This window comes from Rutilus rutilus (genome assembly GCF_951802725.1).
Source record: "Rutilus rutilus genome assembly, chromosome: 1".
NCBI lineage: Eukaryota > Metazoa > Chordata > Actinopteri > Cypriniformes > Leuciscidae > Rutilus > Rutilus rutilus.
Window position 1 is genome coordinate 3,531,244 of NC_140209.1, and position 21,000 is coordinate 3,552,243.

The window sequence follows — 21,000 nt, forward strand, 5'->3', positions numbered from 1 at the left end:
CTAACTGCTTAGAAATCCATTTTTGTTTTAACTATAGGCACTTTTTATTTACCTCGTAACTTACTTTTATTATCAGATAGCATCGTCAGTGCCAAGAGAATACATTCCTGCGTCGTGTCGTCTGCAGGCACTTGCAATGATGTTGTATGAGAGATATAGATAGATATATAGATACATATTTATATACATTGATAGATGGATAAATAAAAACAGAGGCTCCACAGAAGAGATGCCGTACATCTGTGGTGTGGGAACATTTCCATTTGGAAACCCCAAATAAAGTGAGATGTGTGTATTGTGATCGGCAGCTGACCTACTGCAATAATACATCATCCATGATGCGCCATTTGAGCAGCACTCACTCATCCTGCCCTGTACCTCGGCCTGCTACTGACACTGCTGGGCCATCTAAGCAAGGTATGCATTGTCTGAAATATAATTATTTGTATGTCCTTGCTAAAAAAATATCTTGGCATGCCAGCAACAGGATTTTTTCAAAGGCTGGAGAAATTATCTGTAAAAAAAAAGTAGGCTAAGTCCTTCCACAGCAGAGAAATTAATATTTTTGGGAAAAAAAATCTATAAAAAAGTGAGACATTGTGGCTTGATTTCTTTTATTAATATTCATTTTTCATGACCAAAGTAACATTATGCACAGTGAGGATACAAGGATACAGATACAAGCTTAACATATTAGAAAAATACTATAATAAAAAAGAAAAAAAGTAATGGCTCCTTGTCAAGGTTGTTTCAGATCAACACCTGCAAGTGACCACTAGATGTCACCGTTGAGACGGGTGTCAGATTGTTTCGAAGGCTCCACACAGTATGGCACATTTCAATAAAATAATGTAAAAACTTCAACTGTTTAATTGTTTCACGAAGCCTCGATTTACCCACCACTAATATAATCCAAAAACGAAACAGCATGTGAGGCACATATAGCGTACACAAACAATCACCGACCATGACAAGGAGCTGAAGGGAACTTAAATACACCGATGATAACGAGACAACAGCTGAAGACCATGATGATAATGATAGCGGGTTATGGTAGAGGGGGTGCAGGACTGGGCCAAGGAGGATAATGGGAACTGTAGTGCAGACGATGACAGTGACAGTTGTTTGCAGAAGGCAGATCTGCCGGCGCTCACCGATTCAAGCTGATCTCCCCAATCAGTCCTGATCTCCATTCCATCAGCTTTCTAGAATTATACAGGGCAATAAACTCAGTTTAAACTGCACATTTACAGCGTTTATAATGCAGTCTTCTAATGATATATGACTATCTACTCCAACTCATTGCTGAAATATAAACATTTAAACAGTCATAGTCAAATGTAGTCAAAAATAGTCAAACATTCAGTAAATAATAGAGACATCACCACCAACAGGTTAGTTAAAAATATATGTAATATTTATTCATCAAAATGCTCCTTTCTAGCATTTATTGTCATCAAATGGCTTTTCTGAGGTAAATGTAGCGTTATAGGTCTATAGTTATAGTTATAGTACACTGATTGATGGATTACATGAGACGAGATTGATTTCAGTCTCTTTCAACATTCCGTCTGATGTTCATTCGGTGAATGAGGATCATCAGATCCGACCTCCAGATCCCTGTGTGAAACAGATTCAGATTAATCTTCATCAGCTGTATGTTACATCATCATCATCATCTGTGAGATGATCATGTGACGAAGTGAAATAAGTCTCTCTCTCAGTTTGATTCGCTCACCTGTTGTCTGGATCATCATCAGTCGGACAGATGAACCGCGCTTCCCTCTGAAAACATCTGACAACACACTGACACTTATTATACACACTATTATATGAGGTCAAATCATGAGTTATATTTTCACCTCTTTGTTTCTTACACCAAAATCTATAAAAATATATATGAATTCATACTCTAGAAAGCTGTTCTACAGAATCATATATAATCTGATCAAATGAATGTAAATGTGATTGACGATGACCTGAGCTCTTGTGAACTAGTGTCAGATATAAAGACTGAAGTACGACGTTAGAAGATCAGTCTGGACTCACCTGAAGATCCTTTTACGCAGTATAAAACAGATGAAGATGATGAAGATGAAGATGAAGAGAGCAAACAGCCACCACAACTGATCTATACAAGTGATCAAATATCAGATCAGCTGATCTATAATGATAAATCAATATTAGAGTTTATGTTTAAAGCTCTTGATGTTTTACCTGAGATCTGGAGAGACGGAGTCAGTTCATTCACATCTTTAAAACACACAACGATCACAAATATCAGAGAATATGACAGAAAACATTCACACTGGACTGAGTCTGAAACAGATCTGAATCAGTGTTTTATTAGTGAATTAGACACACGTTTATCAGCTGAAACTCACCTGAGTTTGGAGTCGCTGCAGTTTCATTCCTCACTGAAAAACACATTCACAATCATCATGATCCACTTACAGAACATTCAGTTCAACACAGAGTTTAGTCTGATTCAGGACACCTGATCTAAGCAATTCACCGATACCAACATTTTGGCCGATACCGATAACCAATAGTTCTTTATATTTGAAAGCCGAATAACTGATATATTGCCAAATAAATCAAAATCGACATTTTTGAGAGCCTGATTACAAACAAAAGTCTCACCATTAAAAGCCAAGCACACAATTATATATCGGCCGATACGATAACATTAAAAATGGACGTATATTGCCGATAACATTAAAAATGGACATATATCGGCCGATACCGATAACATAAAAAATGAACATATATCAGCCGATACGATAACATTAAAAATGAACATATATCGGCCGATACCGATAACATAAAAAATTAACATATATCAGCCGATACGATAACATTAAAAATGAACATATATCGGCCGATACCGATAACATTAAAAATGGACATATATCGGCCGATACCGATAACATTAAAAATGGACATATATCGGCCGATACTGATAACATTAAAAATGGACATATATCGGCCGATACTGATAACATTAAAAATGGACATATATCGGCTGATACGATAACATTAAAAATGGACATATATCGGCTGATACGATAACATTAAAAATGGACACATATCAGCCGATACTGATAACATTAAAAATGGACATATATCGGCTGATACGATAACATTAAAAATGGACATATATCGGCCGATACCGATAACATAAAAATGGACATATATCGACCGATAACATTAAAAATGGACATATATTGGCCGATAACATTAAAAATGGACATATATCGGCCGATAACATTAAAAATGGACATATATCGGCTGATACCGATAACATTAAAAATGGACATATATCGGCTGATACTGATAACATTAAAAATGGACATATATCGGCCGATACCGATAACATTAAAAATGGACATATATCGGCTGATACCGATAACATTAAAAATGGACATATATCGGCTGATACTGATAACATTGAAAATGGACATATATCGGCCGATACCGATAACATTAAAAATGGACATATATCGGCTGATACTGATAACATTGAAAATGGACATATATCGGCCGATACCGATAACATTAAAAATGGACATATATCGGCTGATACCGATAACATTAAAAATGGACATATATCGGCTGATACTGATAACATTAAAAATGGACATATATCGGCCGATACCGATAACATTAAAAATGGACATATATCTGCTGATACCGATAACATAAACAATGAACATATATCGGCCGATACAGATAACATTAAAAATGGACATATATCGGCCGATAACATTAAAAAGGATCATATATCGGCCGATACAGTATATATCGTGCACCCCTTATTGATGTATCTCTCTCACCTCTGAACATGGTCTTGAGACTGTGATGAGACTGTGATGAAAGAAAGAAGCATTAGAGAATCATGTTAGTGAAGGATTAAATATGAAAACTGAGGAATGATGTGTTGAGAGTTGATTTACTCCTGAAGCGTCACAGCGGATCTCATGATTCAGATTCACACAGCGAGACGTGACGAGACGATCAGATGAGACTGAAATAACAGGATCACTCAGTCTGTGTGGATCTGATGGATCTGCTATCAGACGCCCGTCCTGAACACACCAACCACAAGAGGATCAGATCATGAGTGTGTGTGTGTGTGTGTGTGTGTGTGTGTGTGTAATAGACTAGTCACCTCTGAGAGTCAGTGTGTGTGTGTGTGTGTGTGTGTGTGTGTGTGTGTGTGTGTGTGTGTGTGTGTGTGTGTGGTAGTCACCTCTGAGAGTCAGTGTGTGTGTGTGTGTGTGTGTGTGTGTGTGGTAGTCACCTCTGAGTGCCAGCTCTGCTCACATTCTCCATTGAGTGTTTGATTCAGTAAACCAGAGGGAAGTTTGTACACAACCCTCTCCATCTCTCCACAGGACACACTGATGTTATTCATTTTTCAGAATAAGCTGTTATACAAATTTACAAAACAAATTATTGCATATTATATTCTATGACAAGTGTTTTTATTACAGCAAACATTTAAAACAAATGTATTGCAATGTACAGTATGTCATGTATTACACCTCTGTAGATGCTATCTTCAGTCTAAAAAATGTATTTAATCAAGTAACCAATACTTGGAGCTTGTAGGTTTTTAGAGATTGAATTCAAATCAAATATTAACATTACTGCCCTAACTATTTCTGAATAGGAGGTCTACTTCATAAATATTTGGAATAGTATGGAAATATAAGGTTCAAATCAACATATGGGAATCAAAGAGTAATCGGTGGAGTCTGGATGTCATCTAGTGGAAAAGTGTGGTACTGCGCACAATAAAATCTTTCCTAACGCTCATTTATTGAGACATCAACCTAAAATCTGTCCCAGAACTTGTCCAGATATTTAGCAGTGATTTTGTTGAAGTTTTAGGGTTGAAAATGGTTTATATATATATATATATATATATATATATATATATATATATATATATATATATATATATATATATATAAACAATATGTAATTTATATATTTAAAATGTGCATAAACTTAAACTTTATAACTTTTTAAACTTTACTTTCACAACTTTGTTTTGTTTCTTTTTCCCTGTTAGTTCGCAGTGCATTAAGTAATGTTAACAAATACAACTTTTGATTTTAATAATTATTAGTGAACGTTGAAATTAACATTGTGCTGCATTTGATACTATTGAAGAACACAACATTCTTTTAAATAGACTTGAACATTATGTTGGCATTAGTGGAATTGCACTAGCATGGTTTAAATCATACTTATCTGACCGTTATCAGTCTGTAGCAGTAAATGAAGAGATGTCTCATCGATCACAAGTTCAGTATGGCGTACCACCTGGCTCAGTACTAGGACCGTTGCTGTTCACTCTGTACATGCTACCATTAGGAGATATCATTAGAAAACATGGCATTAGCTTTCACTGTTATGCTGACGATACTCCGCTCTATATTTCTTCATGCCCCGATGAAACTTACCAATTCACAAAATTAACCAGAACCAGGAAGTATGATCATATTAGCCCGGTTCTGTCAACACTGCACTGGCTGCCTATTAAACATCGCATCAATTTTAAAATATTGCTCATTACTTACAAAGCACTAAATGGTTTAGCTCCGCAGTACTTGAGCGAGCTCTTAACGCATTATACTCCTTCACGTCTATTGCGATCTCAAAATTCCGGCCAGTTGATAATACCTAGAATATCAAAATCGACTGCTGGCGGTAGATCCTTTTCCTATTTAGCACCAAAACTCTGGAACAGCCTTCCTACCATTGTCCAGGAAGCAGACACACTCTGTCAGTTCAAAGCCAGATTAAAGACACATCTCTTTGACCTATAGCATTCACATAATACATTATAGACTTCTATAATTCAATGTTAGGCTGCATAGATTAGGTCAGCCTGATCCGGGAACACGTACTTCCCATAAACCCTGATGTACTCGTTACATCATGAGAAGAATGGCATCACGCTAATTTTAGTGTCTTTGTTATCCCGAGGTTTTCCCACAGCCTGCCGGATCCAGGCCGTACGTGGGGAAGGAGGACGGGGGACGTGGGGAAGGGGGACGGGGGACGTGGGTGTGCAGCAGCCGCTGAATCTGTGTCTACGAGACATGATAACCCGGAGACAGCAGAGATGTTATTATTGTTGGATCATGATGTAAATCATAATTCAGTAATTATTTTACTAAGCTAGCTAGATAAAAGCAGGTCATGTAGCAACAAAAATAAGTAACTCTGAAAGTTTTGGAATACAGGAATAGGGCAAGCTACATTTCTCTTTGAAAAACTGTGCGACATACTGTCGACTTCGGCGTTCTCTGTCTTCTCTTTCCTTCGTTTCTTTCCGTTTTTGATGCCCTGACTTTTGATGTGGCATGCCTGCGTCACGTGTGTCACTGTCTGCGCTGCATCATAGCAAGTGCAATAAGCAAGAGATTGACGCTACACTAGCGATATTACGATTAAAACTGTTTAGATATTTTGACTCTTTTTTTTTTGACAGCTTTGCGCTGCAAAGTGAAAGGCATCCAAGTATTTTAAAAACCCGCGGGAAACGAGGAAATGCATTGCATTTTTAATTGAATGCATTCATTTATATTTTTATATTTATAAAAAAACAACAGCATTTGAGTTCAATCTCGAGCATCAGAAACAACGATCGCTGATTTACTTCAGAGAGTAAGTTACATGTTCAAAAGATCGCACATGTTGTTCATAGTAAACATGTTACACTGCAGCTTCCCTTTTCCTTCTGCAAGAATAGCTAGGCTACCTAATCTTTTTTGCAATATGGTTTATGAACCTGCTAATCAGGAAAAACGGTTCACGGTCAAACTGCATTTAAACATGTAGCCTAATATAGCCTATCTGTGCAACACATGTCTTACCTTAGCGGATCGTTTGCAGAATGAATGAAAGAAACTCAATCATGTGTTTCATCAAGGAAGAGGGGGAGGAGGGAGAAGCCTTGAGTCTATTACACGTGCTGAAGAAGGTGTGTTTACAGTATGTGTGTTGCTGTTCAGCGGGAATATGTAGCAAATCAAACTTTATTAATGAAACAGGAGATCAGTGGGAATCGTTCCTCTAATTTAAGTTTTATTATTTTATTTTACGTTCATAGTTTTCAGTCACGTGACTCGTGCGGATACCAGCGGTGTTATTTTAGCAGTTAATCTAGTTTTATTCATATTTTGATTTTGTAATCAGTAATCAGATGTTGTTAAATGACTCATTTACACACACACACACACACACACACAGTAAGTCTGTCGAGAAACATCTACATTACGGGGAAATGCACGGGCCATTTCTTACAATGCATCTTTAATTTCATCATCACAATCAAAAGTCATTTTAATTACATGCATTTATCACTAAAATAATAGAACATTTAGTAATTCGCACATTTTCTGCAAATATAATTGGTTGATCATGATAGCAGTTTCATTTTGAATATAAAAAAGCAACTGATTCTGTGAATTTGTATTCAGAAATGAGAAGTCGTGCCATATATGACATATGATGATCAAAAACACTTAATTATACACACACATTAACACACTTCACACAGGCTCTTGCGGACAAAATCCTAGTGATCTAAACATTTAATAAAATGACGAGAATGCGTTAAATTAAAATTACGTTAAATTATGCGTATTATTAAAAATTGAAATATGCATTGTTTAAAACAAAGTGAAAATAACAGTGTCTGGTGTACGGGGATATTTATTAGCACAAGTCAATCTTCTTTGGAAAATTCAAAAATTTGGCATTAAATTGTTTATCACATGCATACTTCATTGTAATAATGTTAAATGTTATGGGGAGGAGGCGGGAACCGGCGAACAGTCAAAGACTTTAATACAATAAATGAAGAAAACACAAAACGCAAACTGCTGTCACATATAACAGAACACACAGATCAAGCGCAGGCCTGTCCTCTCTCGATCTCCTCTGTCCTGATCCTCCGGGAGAGACACCGGCGATCTCGATCATCAGCAATCACACAAGACCAGCATTATTATATATTTAAAGGACATTAACATGTTTTCAGGCATTTTGGAAATATTTAGGCCATTATACACAAGAAATTCAAGTCTACCCAGATTAACTAAAGTTCACTGCTGCCTTCACCACTGGAGTTTATCATTAATATCATAAACTTGTGAAACGATATAGACTCGAGGTAAAACAGAGACATGAAGAATAGGCTGACAAAATAGTTATTTGGGCTACTTTACGCATGTATTTACATTATTTAAAAATGATAACTATATTGTACATTGTATTCGTGTTTGTACTTCAATTGTACTTTGGCACACCTTTCATTCGGAAGAAAATAAACAATGTACGTCTACACTTTCAAGTTTAATATCTTTATTAGAAAATAATAATTGCCATATGATAATGCACTAAAAAAATTAACCGGATTCATTGAAGTCTAAAATAGGCTTATTTAATATCACTGAATCAACCTAAATGCATAAACAGGCTATAACTATCAGTTCGATAAATACATCGTGTAGCAGTTAAATCGGCAGGTTTATCCAGTCTGCTGTTTAATCTACACACTAATTAACATGATTGCAATCTCGTCAGTATTAATGCATAAAATGATCTTCGATATAAACGGCAAACAGCTGGAGCGCGTGATCAGTGTTATTCCGTGTGACAGCGACGCGTTACAGACGCGCGTTATTACAAAGCGGGGACGACGCTCGAGCTGCTGTCGCTGTGATATTTTTATGAATCTGCATGGAGGGTTGACTGACTCATAAGAAAAGACTTTCAGAATCTAAAAGAAACTCGATATTCACACATGAGCACACTCGATATGAGCCGTCAATATAAGAGATTTATGGCATGTTAATGATGTAGACTAAAGATAAACCTGTCAGTTTAACTACTACACAATTGCTATTTCTACCTGATAGTTAGCCTATATAAATAAAATGTGCTATAAAAAACATTATCCTAGAGTTCTCCTCAATACAGAGTTCTCCTAAATAACAGTAAAAGCTGGATCATGTTGGCCAATCACAGAGCTGGAGTGGCTCAAGAGAATCCGTGTATCATTCGTTCAGCCATTTTTTTAATTATTTATTTAATATTGAAAGTAGAACAATTAGAAAACAGCTTGAATATTAGATTTCTAATATTCTAATATTAGAATAATATTCCTCCGCGAAAAAAAAAAATCGCAATAAAATGTATTTTTAATTTACGAATAAATATAGGAATAACTGAAACCGCACGTAAGCAAAAAGCACTTACTTCGTACGGCCTTATAATCGTGTTAAGAAGTTATATTATATATATGGCCTATACTTCAGCATTGCGTGATACTATTTCATTATCACTTTATCAACAGAATAAATTGTCTATTTATTTGTGAAAACAAACCTGGAAAGAGACGTGAGGATTTGGTGAGAAAAAAGAGAGTTTCTTCGTGCATTCCAGTGAATTATTAATGGCATATCGTACATGAAATCGGGAGAACAGACCACAGATGTGCAGTATGTATGTGTGTATACCGGTATGCATGTTGTCATTGCAATAATGAGACAGAAAAGCATGTGCGTCAATATTATTTAATTTATTTATTAATTAATTTGTTTTAATTCATTCGTTAATTTTATTTTTCGATTATTGGCAGTCGGCTGTAACGAAACCCCGTGCGGCAGGACTATCTTATTATGTTCAGTTCAATGTTCTATTGATTATAGAGTAGTAGGCTACTACTTTATTTATTAAATTTAAACTGCACTTTTCTATTGATTGTGAAGTTAGACATCGAACATGTCAGATCAAGCGCAAGGGGCTGCATGTTAGCAGAGGTAATATAGTATTATTATATTATTATTATAGCGGTTCAGTCCAGCTCGTAGAGAACACTTGACACTGAATACTCTGTGTCTGATGCGTGTCGGACAGTGGCATATAGAGAGCCCAGCTCGGTGCTTAAAGCGTCTGCCCCACTCTCTCTACTTGTTCCTACGTATTTTTGGCTTTAAGCCAGTCGTTAAACACATGGACAGCCCAAGCTGTTGTTTTTTGGTGTTTTCTTCATGTTTTTCGCCCTCGAGTCTGTCTAGCTGTTCTTCGCTGATTGTTTTATGTCTTTTTTTTGTGGCCTGCTGATTTTGTCCCCTTAATTGTTTTTTCATCTGGGTTATCCAATACCGTCGCCCAGTTGTTAAAATTTTCTTTTTCTTAAAATTTTTACTTCCGGAAAATCAAAATGGTCTGTCATTTTTTTTTCTTCCTGTTATGAATTGCATCCTATTTTCCGTTATTACAGTTGACTACGCGAAGTGATATGTAACTGTAATGCGGTCGAGACCTGCCTGGAACTACTTTAGCCGCGCGTTTCCCTGAAAATAACTGCGCACCTTAGAACGTTCGTCAACCAATCAGATTCAAGCATTCAACGGCCCTGTAGTAGCCTATAATCTTAGCTAATATTAATTTCAGCATTTACTAAACATTATTAAAATCAAAAGTTGTATTTGTTAACATTATTTAATTCACTGACTGTGACATAGCCAAACATGAACAAACAATTAAAAGTTGTATTATTATTATTATTAGCCTAACTATTAACAAATAGGCAACTGAAGCCTAACAAATGTTTTGCTCATGATTTAATGTTAATATGAATAATAAACAAATGAACCTTGTTGTAAAGTGTAGCCTATGAAATCAAAGATATGAATTCCTTACAATTTAGAGCTGGGCATGGACTTTAAATTTCCTTTCACTATATGTATTTCCCCAAGCTAATAACACTTGCTATGGCCTTGGACAAAAACGAATGACATTGTCAGACTCAGAATGCGGCTGAAATTGAGTTATACAGTAGCATGGTAGGATAAATCTAAGTAAACTTTTCCGTATTAGCTTAATGTTGTTACCTGCTGTCCGTGCAGTGTGAAGACTCGCGGCGATCTGCTGTAGCGCTCCACAGGAAACTCCGCCCACTACCGCTTCACCTCCGCCAAATAAAATATATAGCCTATATTGTTTATTATTGTTATATAGGCCTATTTTTGTATTATTATTGTTAGTGGCAATGGTGTATAAGTGTGTTGTTATTTATTCGTATATTTATTTTAATAATTAGCCTATTATTATTTACATTTATCAGAGATGGGCACGATTTTGAGATAAAAGGGGCAGGGGCTTGAAATAAATATATCCTTCCCTCACCTCTGTCCCATGACCGTTTCACAGCACTTGCCCCGTCCAGCTGAGCAATCCGCCGATCCGCCGCTCCGAGGAGTAATCCTTCATCATCATCATCATCATCATCGAGCCTTCGTCCTCAAATCGGGCACTGAAACCGCAATCGAAAAACTCACAGTAAGTTATTCTTCAGAGCATCTAGCCTGATATGTTATCGGCTCTGTATTCTAGCCGTTATTTTAGAGCAATTATTCCCTCGGCGAAGCGTCACGCAGTCACAAACACACACACACACACACATGCAGCCTCGCGCTTATTTCGCTTTCCCCTATTATTCAAAATATTCTTGCTAACTATAATGATTTGTATGATATATTTTGATAGTCATATGTGAAAGTGAATGTGTTCTGTCTTTTAAACACATTTAATTATCATTGATATAACGCGCCACGAGTTTGCGCAGTAATTCAGAGGATCTGTCGGATTTACATCGCGTAAATTCATCAATTTTTCCCGAAATCCATAAAAGTAAGCCCTTTGAACTAAGAGGAAAACCGAGTAAACTTTATTGTTTCATACACAATGTCCATCTGATATGAATAAAACACTTTTTCTAAAACCTGTAGTTTGCCTTAATATTCAACAATATTATTGATCTCCTGCATTGACACCATTGAAAACTGAACCGAGCTGGACGATGATAGCACTATTTGCTATAACTAAATAGATAATAACTAATGATTTTTACAACGGAAATGAATCAATGCCGAACTTACATAAGCACTGAATGCTAATAATGCCACTATTCTCTTCTAGAGCTGCTGTACAGCCGAAACTAACTGTTGCATTAATGTGCTGTTATCTGCTGCTTTGAAACACTCTGTGTTGTAGAAAGCGCTGTAGAAATAAAGGTGACTTGACTTGAAATAACTCTGTCAGATAGATAGCTAAACACCTTCACTAAGTTTGATGTTGTTCTTCCGTCATATTTTAAAATATTTAACAAATATAAAAAAAATATATATCATCTTTATCATCATTTAACAACATAATTTAACTCTAATACATCATATTTTCGTTGCAAAGTGCATGGCCTCCTCCTCTCTGCGGCCATCTTGTTATGGGAGACCTCTCCAGCTCTCTTAAACAATGGAGGAGCTGAGAGTCTTTGACACTGAGGAACCTTTATGAATCACACTTGTTCTTAAGTTTAGGAATAAGAGTAAAATTATGTAATTCTTAATGTAATTTTGACAGACTTCAGACACAAATGTTCCTCTGAGTGGCTTTATACATACGGCCCCTGAGCAGCAGTTTTTAGATCTGACCCTGCATAACACTAATGTTGTTGTTAACAATCAACATATCCACAAATGTAAAAGAAAAACAACAACAACAACAACAACAACAACAACTGCTTAGCATTTAGAATATGGAAAATAACTACCTATTTTTTTCTTCTTCATAAAAAAACACGTGTGGTATTATGTAATCAAACCAGGATTGAATGAATGTATAAAAATGGGGTTAAAAATAACTAACCACAAACTGGCAGTTGATGTTGTACTGACAGTGTTTCCCCTGTAAGCACATGCAAGTGGTCACGAACAACATGCTTGTATATCTCTCACTCTCATTTCCTGAAAGTAGATCCTCACTTCAATATACTGTTGATTTTTAAACAGGGGTAGATTACATGAGTTCAGTGTTCAAACACATTAGCTTTCTCCAAAAAAAGAAAAAAAAAAAAAGAAGAAAAAAGAATATATAACATGTAAACAATCATGTTTATACCATGGGCTGTTTAAATACTCGATTCTGATTGGCTGGAAGGTGTGCAGTAAAACCGTTTAATGCACAGGTAGTACCAGTCAGTTTGATTACTGATCAAGCAATATTTACCTTGATTTTTCTTATTTTGTTCTTGATGAAAATTTAAAATTGCCTCCATGTCCAACATGTGCTCTGAACATTTCCATAGAAACCACCTAAACACTCTTTCACACACACTTGTTAAAGGGCCATTACAGTGTTGTGGTGGAAATGACACCAATACTGTGGACAGCTATATTTTGTTTAAAAAGTAATATTGATGGTGGTCTCACATTAAATACTATAATGTATTTTAATTATTTTACTATTGCTTAATTTAGGTATATTAATAGTTACCAGATAAGTCATACTTTTAAACTGTATTTTCATTGTTGAAGTTAAAAAGTCTGGGTGTGCGACAAGGAGAAAACAGTGATTTTGACACCTATAAGGAGAAGTATGAAAAAAAATCATAATAGAAAGGTAGTAAAAAGTTGAGGAGGTTGTATTGTTAGTTTGAAAAAGAAAGAGGATTTTGTCCAAAATAGTGAGGTCGTACGAATTAGCCAACTTTTTATCATTCGTACGAATTGGTCGTGAGATAGTGTTTGGGCTAGCCGTGGATTATCCCTTACTTAGGCCTATAATAGATGAAGTTTTGAGAAAACGGGTTGCTGGAGGCATTATTCATTTAAGGCATTATTCATTTTACTCACTGAATTACATATTTTCTCGAGGCTCACTCACTCCTGCATCTCCATGATCGATCACTGAGATTACTTCTCTCATCAGATATTAATGCACTCGCGAAACCAGAAGAGTTTAAACTCTCTTTTACATTTGATTTAGATTAAATATGACACTCAAACTACATAAAGCCATCGTCCAGAAGTTAAACACAACTTATAAATTTAGATGTAGTCGATGCACTGGTGTTGAAAACTGCAGTGTTTTAATGTTTTAAATTATGCGCGCGATAAGACGATCTCATGAAAGTGTGTATCTATACCACCGCCATTTATACGCCAAGCATGTTTTTACGTGCATATGTCACGCGCTGTAAATCCGTTGCGCAGGAAACTAATCTTTCTAAACTCTAGTCCTGAGAAAATGCTTTTGTAAATCTGAAACTGTTGTGTGTGAGATTAATCTATAGATTAATTAATTACCACTTTTAGGATGAAATCTACGGAGAGTTTAATACTCGAGCCTCCAGATCTTTCCTCTCAGGAATCAGGACTCTCATCTAACCCGTTCTGTCACACAATAGTTATTTGGGCTACTTTATGCATGTATTTACATTATTTAAAAATGATAACAATATAGGGCTATACTTGTGTTTGTACTTCAATTTTACTGTGGCACACATTTCATTCTGAAGAAAATAAACAATAGGCCTACGTCTACACTTTCAAGGTTAATATCTTTATTAGAAAATAATAATAATTATGATTCTGCACTAAAACTAAAAGTGAACATAAATGAACTGGATTTATTGAAGTCTAAAATGATCTTCGATATAAACGGTTAACAGTGTTTGATCAGTGTTATTCCGTCTGACAGCGACGCGTTTCCAGACGCTGGAGAGGACGAGCTCGAGCTGCTGTCGAGGATACGTTTATGAATCTGCTTGGAGAGTTGACTGACTCATAAGAAAACACTTTCAGAATCTAAATGAAGCTCGATATGAGAACGTTCACATGAGCACACTCGATATGAGCCTGTTGCCCGTCAATATAACAGATTTAAGGCATGTTTTGACATGACAACTGAAGAAATTGTAATCATAATGCGGATTATAAACCTGTCAATTTAACTGCTACACAACTGATATTTCTACCTGATAGTTAGCCTATATAAATGCATTAAATTTGATATGAAAGCATTATCTTAGCACTGCAGAGTTCTCTGATCATTTTGGCCAATCACAGAGCTGGAGTGGTTCAAGAGAATCCGTGTATCATTCGTTCAGCCGTTTATTTAATATTTAAAGTAGAACAATTAGAAAACAGCTTGAATAGTAGATTTCTAATATTCTAATATTAGAATAATAGTCCTCCGCGAAAAATCGCAATAAAATGTATTTTAAATGTACGAATAAATATAGGAATAACTGAAACCGCACATACGCAAAAAGCACTTACTTCGTACGGCCTTATAATCGTGTAAATAAGTTATATTTCATCCTAACACGTCTTAATAAAAAAATATACATATGCTATTCACTTCAGTATTGCGTGATACCATTTCACAGTGATTTCCGTCATTTTGACAGATAATAAATTGTATTCACCTGTGAAAACAAACCAGGGCCGGGTTTCCCGATAACGATGTATCTTAGCTCTTAAGAGCGCTTTCTACGTGCAAACTTACGAACGCTCGCAGCAATTCCACGCGCGTTTCCCAAAAATGCACTTAACATGAACGTGCATCTACGTGCTACTTAAGAGTCGCTGTCCATTCGTTAAGTGCTGAAACATAACCTTATATGGAATCGTATTCTGAACGTTTAACCTTATAATTGTCATCTGTTGTAGATTAGCAATCAAGTCAAGTCTATATAAAGCACCTACAGGCGGAGGCACTGACAAAATGGCTAAAAAAAAAAAAAAAAAAAAAAAAAAAAAAACACCAAGAAAAGAAAAGATACCTTTCAAAAAGATTAAATGAATGTGAAAAAGGTCCAAGCTCGCTCATTGTGAACAAGGTCAGATGCAATTAAGTAAAGAAGCTGCTTTTGTGTTCAGTCAAACTGCTTTAGGTGAAGTATAAAGTCAAATATACACCATCAGATTTACCAGAAGATTGGTGCAACCGTGCAAATAGCTAGAGCTTGTGAATTGACTTGCTAAAGAGTGAGTGCGCTGTCCAGTGAAGCGGGCGGGTCAAATAATAAACAATAACATTGTGATGATATGATGAATCATTAATGATGGTAATATGAAAACAACGCCTAGGCCTACATGCATGTGTCAGTGTGTCGCTGAAATCTGATTGGTTGATTTTGCTGTTTGGCGGGAACTGCCAGATACACACACAATCATGTCAAAATGACCACCTTGGAGAATATTTGCCTAAATACAGTCAGTCTTTCTTAAATTGAAGTAAAGCCGCCTTTGCACAGACATTCAAACTCTTGGAATTCGCCACCCAGTGGCAGGAGTAAATATCTGTTTTATGACAGTATCATCAACCCCGTCACACTAAATGCGTCTCTAAAGCACGCATTGTGTTTATCGTGCAATTTATACTGCCAAAATGAGTTTTTACGTGCATATGATACAGGTAGGTTTAGTAGTGGTAGGGTATGTGCACATGATACATATGGGTAGGATTAGTTGGTACACGCAATAAAGTGCGTATCAAATGCATGCAAAAACTGCGTGGCACTTAAAAACTAATTTTCGCGTATAAATTGCACGATAAACTCGCATAAAAGCGCATCTTCTGCACTAAAGAATGATATTCTGATAGCATATACTCTTACGTGCATCTAGTGTCTCGCACTTCAAATTATTGTAATTTTTTGTTTGTATTTTTGTATTTTAAAAATACAAATTCCTTGTATTTTAATTAAATTCTTTTTTCACAGCAGTATTTTTGTATTGTATTTAAATACATTTGATGAGTAAGTATTTGTAATTTGTAATTAAATACTTTTTGATGTATGTGCCCTCTGCGTGGGTGTTGTCGTGGAAAATTTATATAATAATAAACAGAGCAATTCCAAGAGGGTCCTCACACCATCGGTGCTCGGGCCCTAATTAAAATAACCATGTTTCTAACATCTAACCTTATTTAATATCTTACATTTGAACATGTACTGTATGAAACCAATGGAAAACTTGTTACTGAGTGTGTGCGTGTGTGTATAAATAACATAGTTTGGTAAATGAAACTAGACAGTCGATTAGCAAATGAAGTAATCATTAAGACAAAGTTTGCTTTACCTAGTAACAGAGGGGTTTGCATATAAAGAATCAAATAGTGGGTAAGTTATGTAATGCAGCCTGACATTCATGCCATACCTCTATAGTCTATACTATAAGTATTCTTGTGTACTGTGGGATTTCATCGTCTGAGTATAAAGGTTATTAAGTGCCGATTTGAAAACGCCAGATTTATTTTTATTAAGTGTCGATTTGCAGACGCTAGATAGTCGGGTTTAGGGAGAAAATCCACTACAGCGTGTATAAAGTTAAGAGTGCAGACAGATACTGAGGGGCCATGCGGTGCCTTATATGTGTATATAAGGGTTTTAAAAGCATTATATTTTAGGGGCAATATTCCCTCGGTGACGCGTCACGCAGTCACACGCCTCGCGTTTATTTCGCTTTCCCCCTTTAATTCAAAATATTCACAAACTTGCTAACTATAATGAATTGTATGATATATTTAGATTGATATGTGAAAGTGAAGGTGTTCTGTCGTTTAAACACCTTTAATTATCATTGATATAACGCGCCACGAGTTTGCGCCGTAATTCAGAGGATCTGTCGGATTTACAGATCATCAATTTTTCCCGAAATCCATAAAAGTAAGGCCTTTGAACTGGGAGAAAAATATAGTAAATGTTATGGTTTCATACACAATAAGCATCTGATATGAATAAAAAACTTTGTCAAATTATAATTAAAAGGATTATTATTGCAGCTTGTGTGGAATCTGAATAAAAAACGAACTAACTTTTTAACAGTAGCCTTCTTTATTTTAATGTCTGAGAACATAATTGTGGTTGAAAACACTGAATTGTTGTGATAGTATGGGCTATAAAAAGCATCGAGTGCCTCTGTTTCTGGCTCAGCTCAAACCCAGTATATTAGGCTATTAGATGTGGTCAGCATCACTGTAAGGAGAGCGCGTGCGGAAAGCCCTTATATGGAGATGCATTGGCGTGTTTTATGCAAATGACTAACCTCGTGCACGCGCCCATTTAGAAACACTCTAAATTCACCAACGATGATTAGAACAAATTCATGAACGTGTTGTGAATTAGGCGGATACTGTCCTGTGTACAAATACGCAATAATCCACGCAGTTATAGTGAAAGGAACCCATTGTGGCCATTTAACAGCTCCGAAGTAACATTAAACAACAAATATTTACTTAATTCGTATCATATATTTTCCACTAAACCCAGAGACCCGTTTCAGGACAAACTTTCGGTGCTCGATTTAAATCATTCGTGATTAGTCCTAGCGACTGTAGTGTATTAATAAAACAAAACCACATAATCGTAATAGACAGGTGTGTACGGAAGCCCTGAAAAAAAAAATCTGTGAAAAAAAAAAAATATATATATAGCATTTCGAGAATAAAGTCGAAACATTTCGTTGCGTGTGTGTTTGCCGTTGTTTGACATCGCCGCACATCATCATGACGGCGCGCGCGTTTCACTTTTAGCTTTCAACAAAAGGAAACTCTACAGGTGCCAATCTACCAACATGGCATTAGGCTAACATTATAGGCCGTTATAAAATATACCGCTTTCATATGTCTACAGTAGGCCTACACTCAAAGCGCTTCACATTCATATAATCAGGGAATCTCTGGTCTTTATATCTGAGGAAATCACGGGATCCGGCAAACGATTGGATACAAAATGATGCACTTAAAATGTATCCAGAGCCCATATACGGCGAAGAGGGAGACAGTGCGGTTACTCTTAAGTGTTCTCGACACAAATGGTATTGCCTACTATAGACGAGCACGAAAACACGTGGAAAAACACTGCCACAGTTTGGACCGGATTGTGAACCTGAGATAGTGTGTGCTCGTCTATAGGCAACGCCATGGAAATGCATGTTGGTAGATCAGCACCTGTGTAGAATTTCCTTTTGTTGAAAGCCCAGATAAAAGTAAAAAGCTACTATTTGGTGTAGATACATGTCCGAGGCAGGTCGACTTCACAAGCGCATTACATACACCATAGGCGTAATTTGCGGGTGGGACGGGTGGGACATGTCCCCTCCCCACCACTATTTTCTAAGGTCGATATTGTCCCCACCACTTTTGAAACATCTCGCGGCACGAATGTACCAATACAAACAAACAAAACATCTCCAGTTAACTAGCAGAGCATTCATTTCGTTCGTTTTTTTAAATAAGAGGCGATCTAGCGCTGAAATGTGTTGTTTTTTTAAATCAACTGATCAAAGTGCTCGTTGCCGCTGCTATCAGTGGCGCGGATACTATGTTTGTCTCTGGCTCAAAAAAAAAGGCAAAGGAACGCACGCACGTTTTCTTCATGTTCATTTTAGTTAACAACACTTTCCAAGCGGCAAACAACAACAAAACAACTTACAATCATCAAGAGAGTCTCTGCTGTCATTCCTTCTCATGATCCACGACACATTCCCACTGTTTCCTCCAGTCTTCTGCACTTCCTGAACACTTCCTGAACACACACACACACAGACCTGCTTCTCCTCCATCTGTGTTCCACCCTCACAAACTCCAGCTTCATGTTCCTCAGCTTTACACTTTCCATCTCCTATTAAAGTGTTTCCAGATGAGCTCTTTCTCTAGAACAGTGCACTAATTCCGTGTGAAGTTGAGTGTAGAATTCAAGTTGTTCGTGAAAAACGTCAATCTCGAGTCACTCGCGCCTGTCATTTTCAAACGAAAGGAAGGAGAAGTCACGTGGTCATATGAGGAAGCAAGCAGCGACATCAGCCAATCAGCTGTCGCGGCGCTGCTTCCGGCGGCAACTTTTGAAATGAAAGAGCGCAAATGCGGAAGTCCGAGGAAAAGGAAGTTGCTGATCTTGCAAAACTCTCAAGTTGATGTTCATGTTGGCCTGTAACACCACTGAGCAAGGCAGAGTTTAAAGGGAAATCACAGAACTGATTAATACATTATGGGTAAGAAAAAGGGAAGTGTCCAAAAAAAAGTGAGCACTATATAGGCCATAAAATAATCATTCTCAAAACAGCATGTTTAAATAAATGATTATTGATCTAGAATATGGAAATAGAGGGAATAGTTGTAATTTAACAGAAACGGTTGGACATGTTATTTTTTTGTTATTATTTTTTTCTGTTATTACTTGCAATTGCACACATTTTATAGTGTAATAATTTCACATTTAATATGCAAATCAACGAAACAACAGAGGCAGTAGGCCATTTTAAAAATGTGTCTTTTTATGAATAAAGGCCATTGTCTCTATGAAATTGTCACAAATTGTGACCATCAGTAAAAAATATCATTGCTGGTTTTGGACTGTGTAATATCAGGACTGTGTTTCTGCCTCGTCTAACATCATATAAAATCATATTCTAAACAATCAAATGCTTTGTAATAGTCAGAAAAGGTGCTAAAATATATAGGCTATCATTATGTCTGCATCATATAGTACTGATTATTTATATCTTCTTGTAGAAATAGACACACACACACAGTGAGTATAGTATAGGGAAAACAACTTGTTCTTCGTTTTATTACTTTGTCAGCATCAGCCAAACAACACGTGACCTGGAGCGCCCTCCAGTGGCAACAGACTGAACTAACCCAAAAACATCTCAGTTTCTCCCCTCTTAATCACATCTTCATATCTCCAAACTTATAGAAACACAAGGAGCTCAACTTAAAGCATGGCAATAATGGGATCACTTTCTAAAGTAACTGAACACTATTAGTTGGTGTCTCTCCAGATGAATGTAAACTCAGTTATGAGGTATACAACACAAATCATGACATTTGTCATATATTTTCTTTCTTTTTGAACTACCCAAACCTTAAACATGTTATAAGCGTACCCTGTTGTGTGGTCTGTGGAGCCGGACAGGAAACCTCCTAACGCTTTGGGAAGGTGTCGTCCGAGAGCTGTGTTTCTCCGTGGTCTGAAGCACACATACTGTTTCACTGACCGGCGAAGACCATCCCTGTCCAGCTTTATCTGGAGTCTGCGATGGAAAGTCCACTGATTGAGGTCATTTCAGGAGGACAGTCCAGCATCTGATCCGTACTTCTTTTCCAGAGTTGTGAATTTCC

At 36.6% G+C, this 21,000-nt stretch overlaps 2 protein-coding genes across 5 annotated transcripts in view; one reads left to right on the forward strand and one right to left on the reverse strand.

The window, feature by feature from the left end:
* The window catches only part of LOC311302500 (uncharacterized protein), a 64,531-nt gene that overhangs the window by 32,148 nt on the left and 11,383 nt on the right, over positions 1-21,000 (forward strand). The window lies entirely within an intron of this gene.
* On the reverse strand, positions 554-19,614 carry LOC311302485 (uncharacterized protein). Of its 4 annotated transcripts, none has more exons than XM_084428397.1 (11): positions 19,310-19,614; positions 10,923-11,344; positions 4,304-4,430; positions 3,957-4,088; positions 3,837-3,867; positions 2,385-2,417; positions 2,218-2,253; positions 2,050-2,131; positions 1,739-1,795; positions 1,533-1,620; positions 554-1,205 (listed from the first exon to the last, which is right to left on the reverse strand). In XM_084428397.1, exons 3-10 carry the CDS (start codon positions 4,415-4,417, stop codon positions 1,560-1,562), a joined length of 546 nt encoding a protein of 181 aa, XP_084284523.1. In that variant the 5' UTR covers positions 4,418-4,430; positions 10,923-11,344; positions 19,310-19,614; the 3' UTR covers positions 554-1,205; positions 1,533-1,559. The 4 variants fall into 4 exon arrangements, with proteins under 4 accessions (XP_084284523.1, XP_084284524.1, XP_084284521.1 ...); XM_084428395.1 differs by lacking the exon at positions 554-1,205 and having other exon boundaries at positions 1,490-1,620; positions 10,923-11,000; positions 11,218-11,344; XM_084428396.1 differs by lacking the exon at positions 554-1,205 and having other exon boundaries at positions 1,490-1,620; positions 11,218-11,344.

Excerpts from the sequence above, each read along its gene's own strand:
- LOC311302485 (XM_084428397.1), bottom strand. The coding sequence starts at position 4,417 with ATGAATAACATCAGTGTGTCCTGTGGAGAGATGGAGAGGGTTGTGTAC. Across the intron at positions 4,089-4,303 it reads AGCAGAGCTGGCACTCAGAG|GACGGGCGTCTGATAGCAGA; the intron begins GTGACTACCACA and ends TGGTGTGTTCAG. Across the intron at positions 1,796-2,049 it reads CTGCGTAAAAGGATCTTCAG|ATGTTTTCAGAGGGAAGCGC; the intron begins GTGAGTCCAGAC and ends GTGTGTTGTCAG.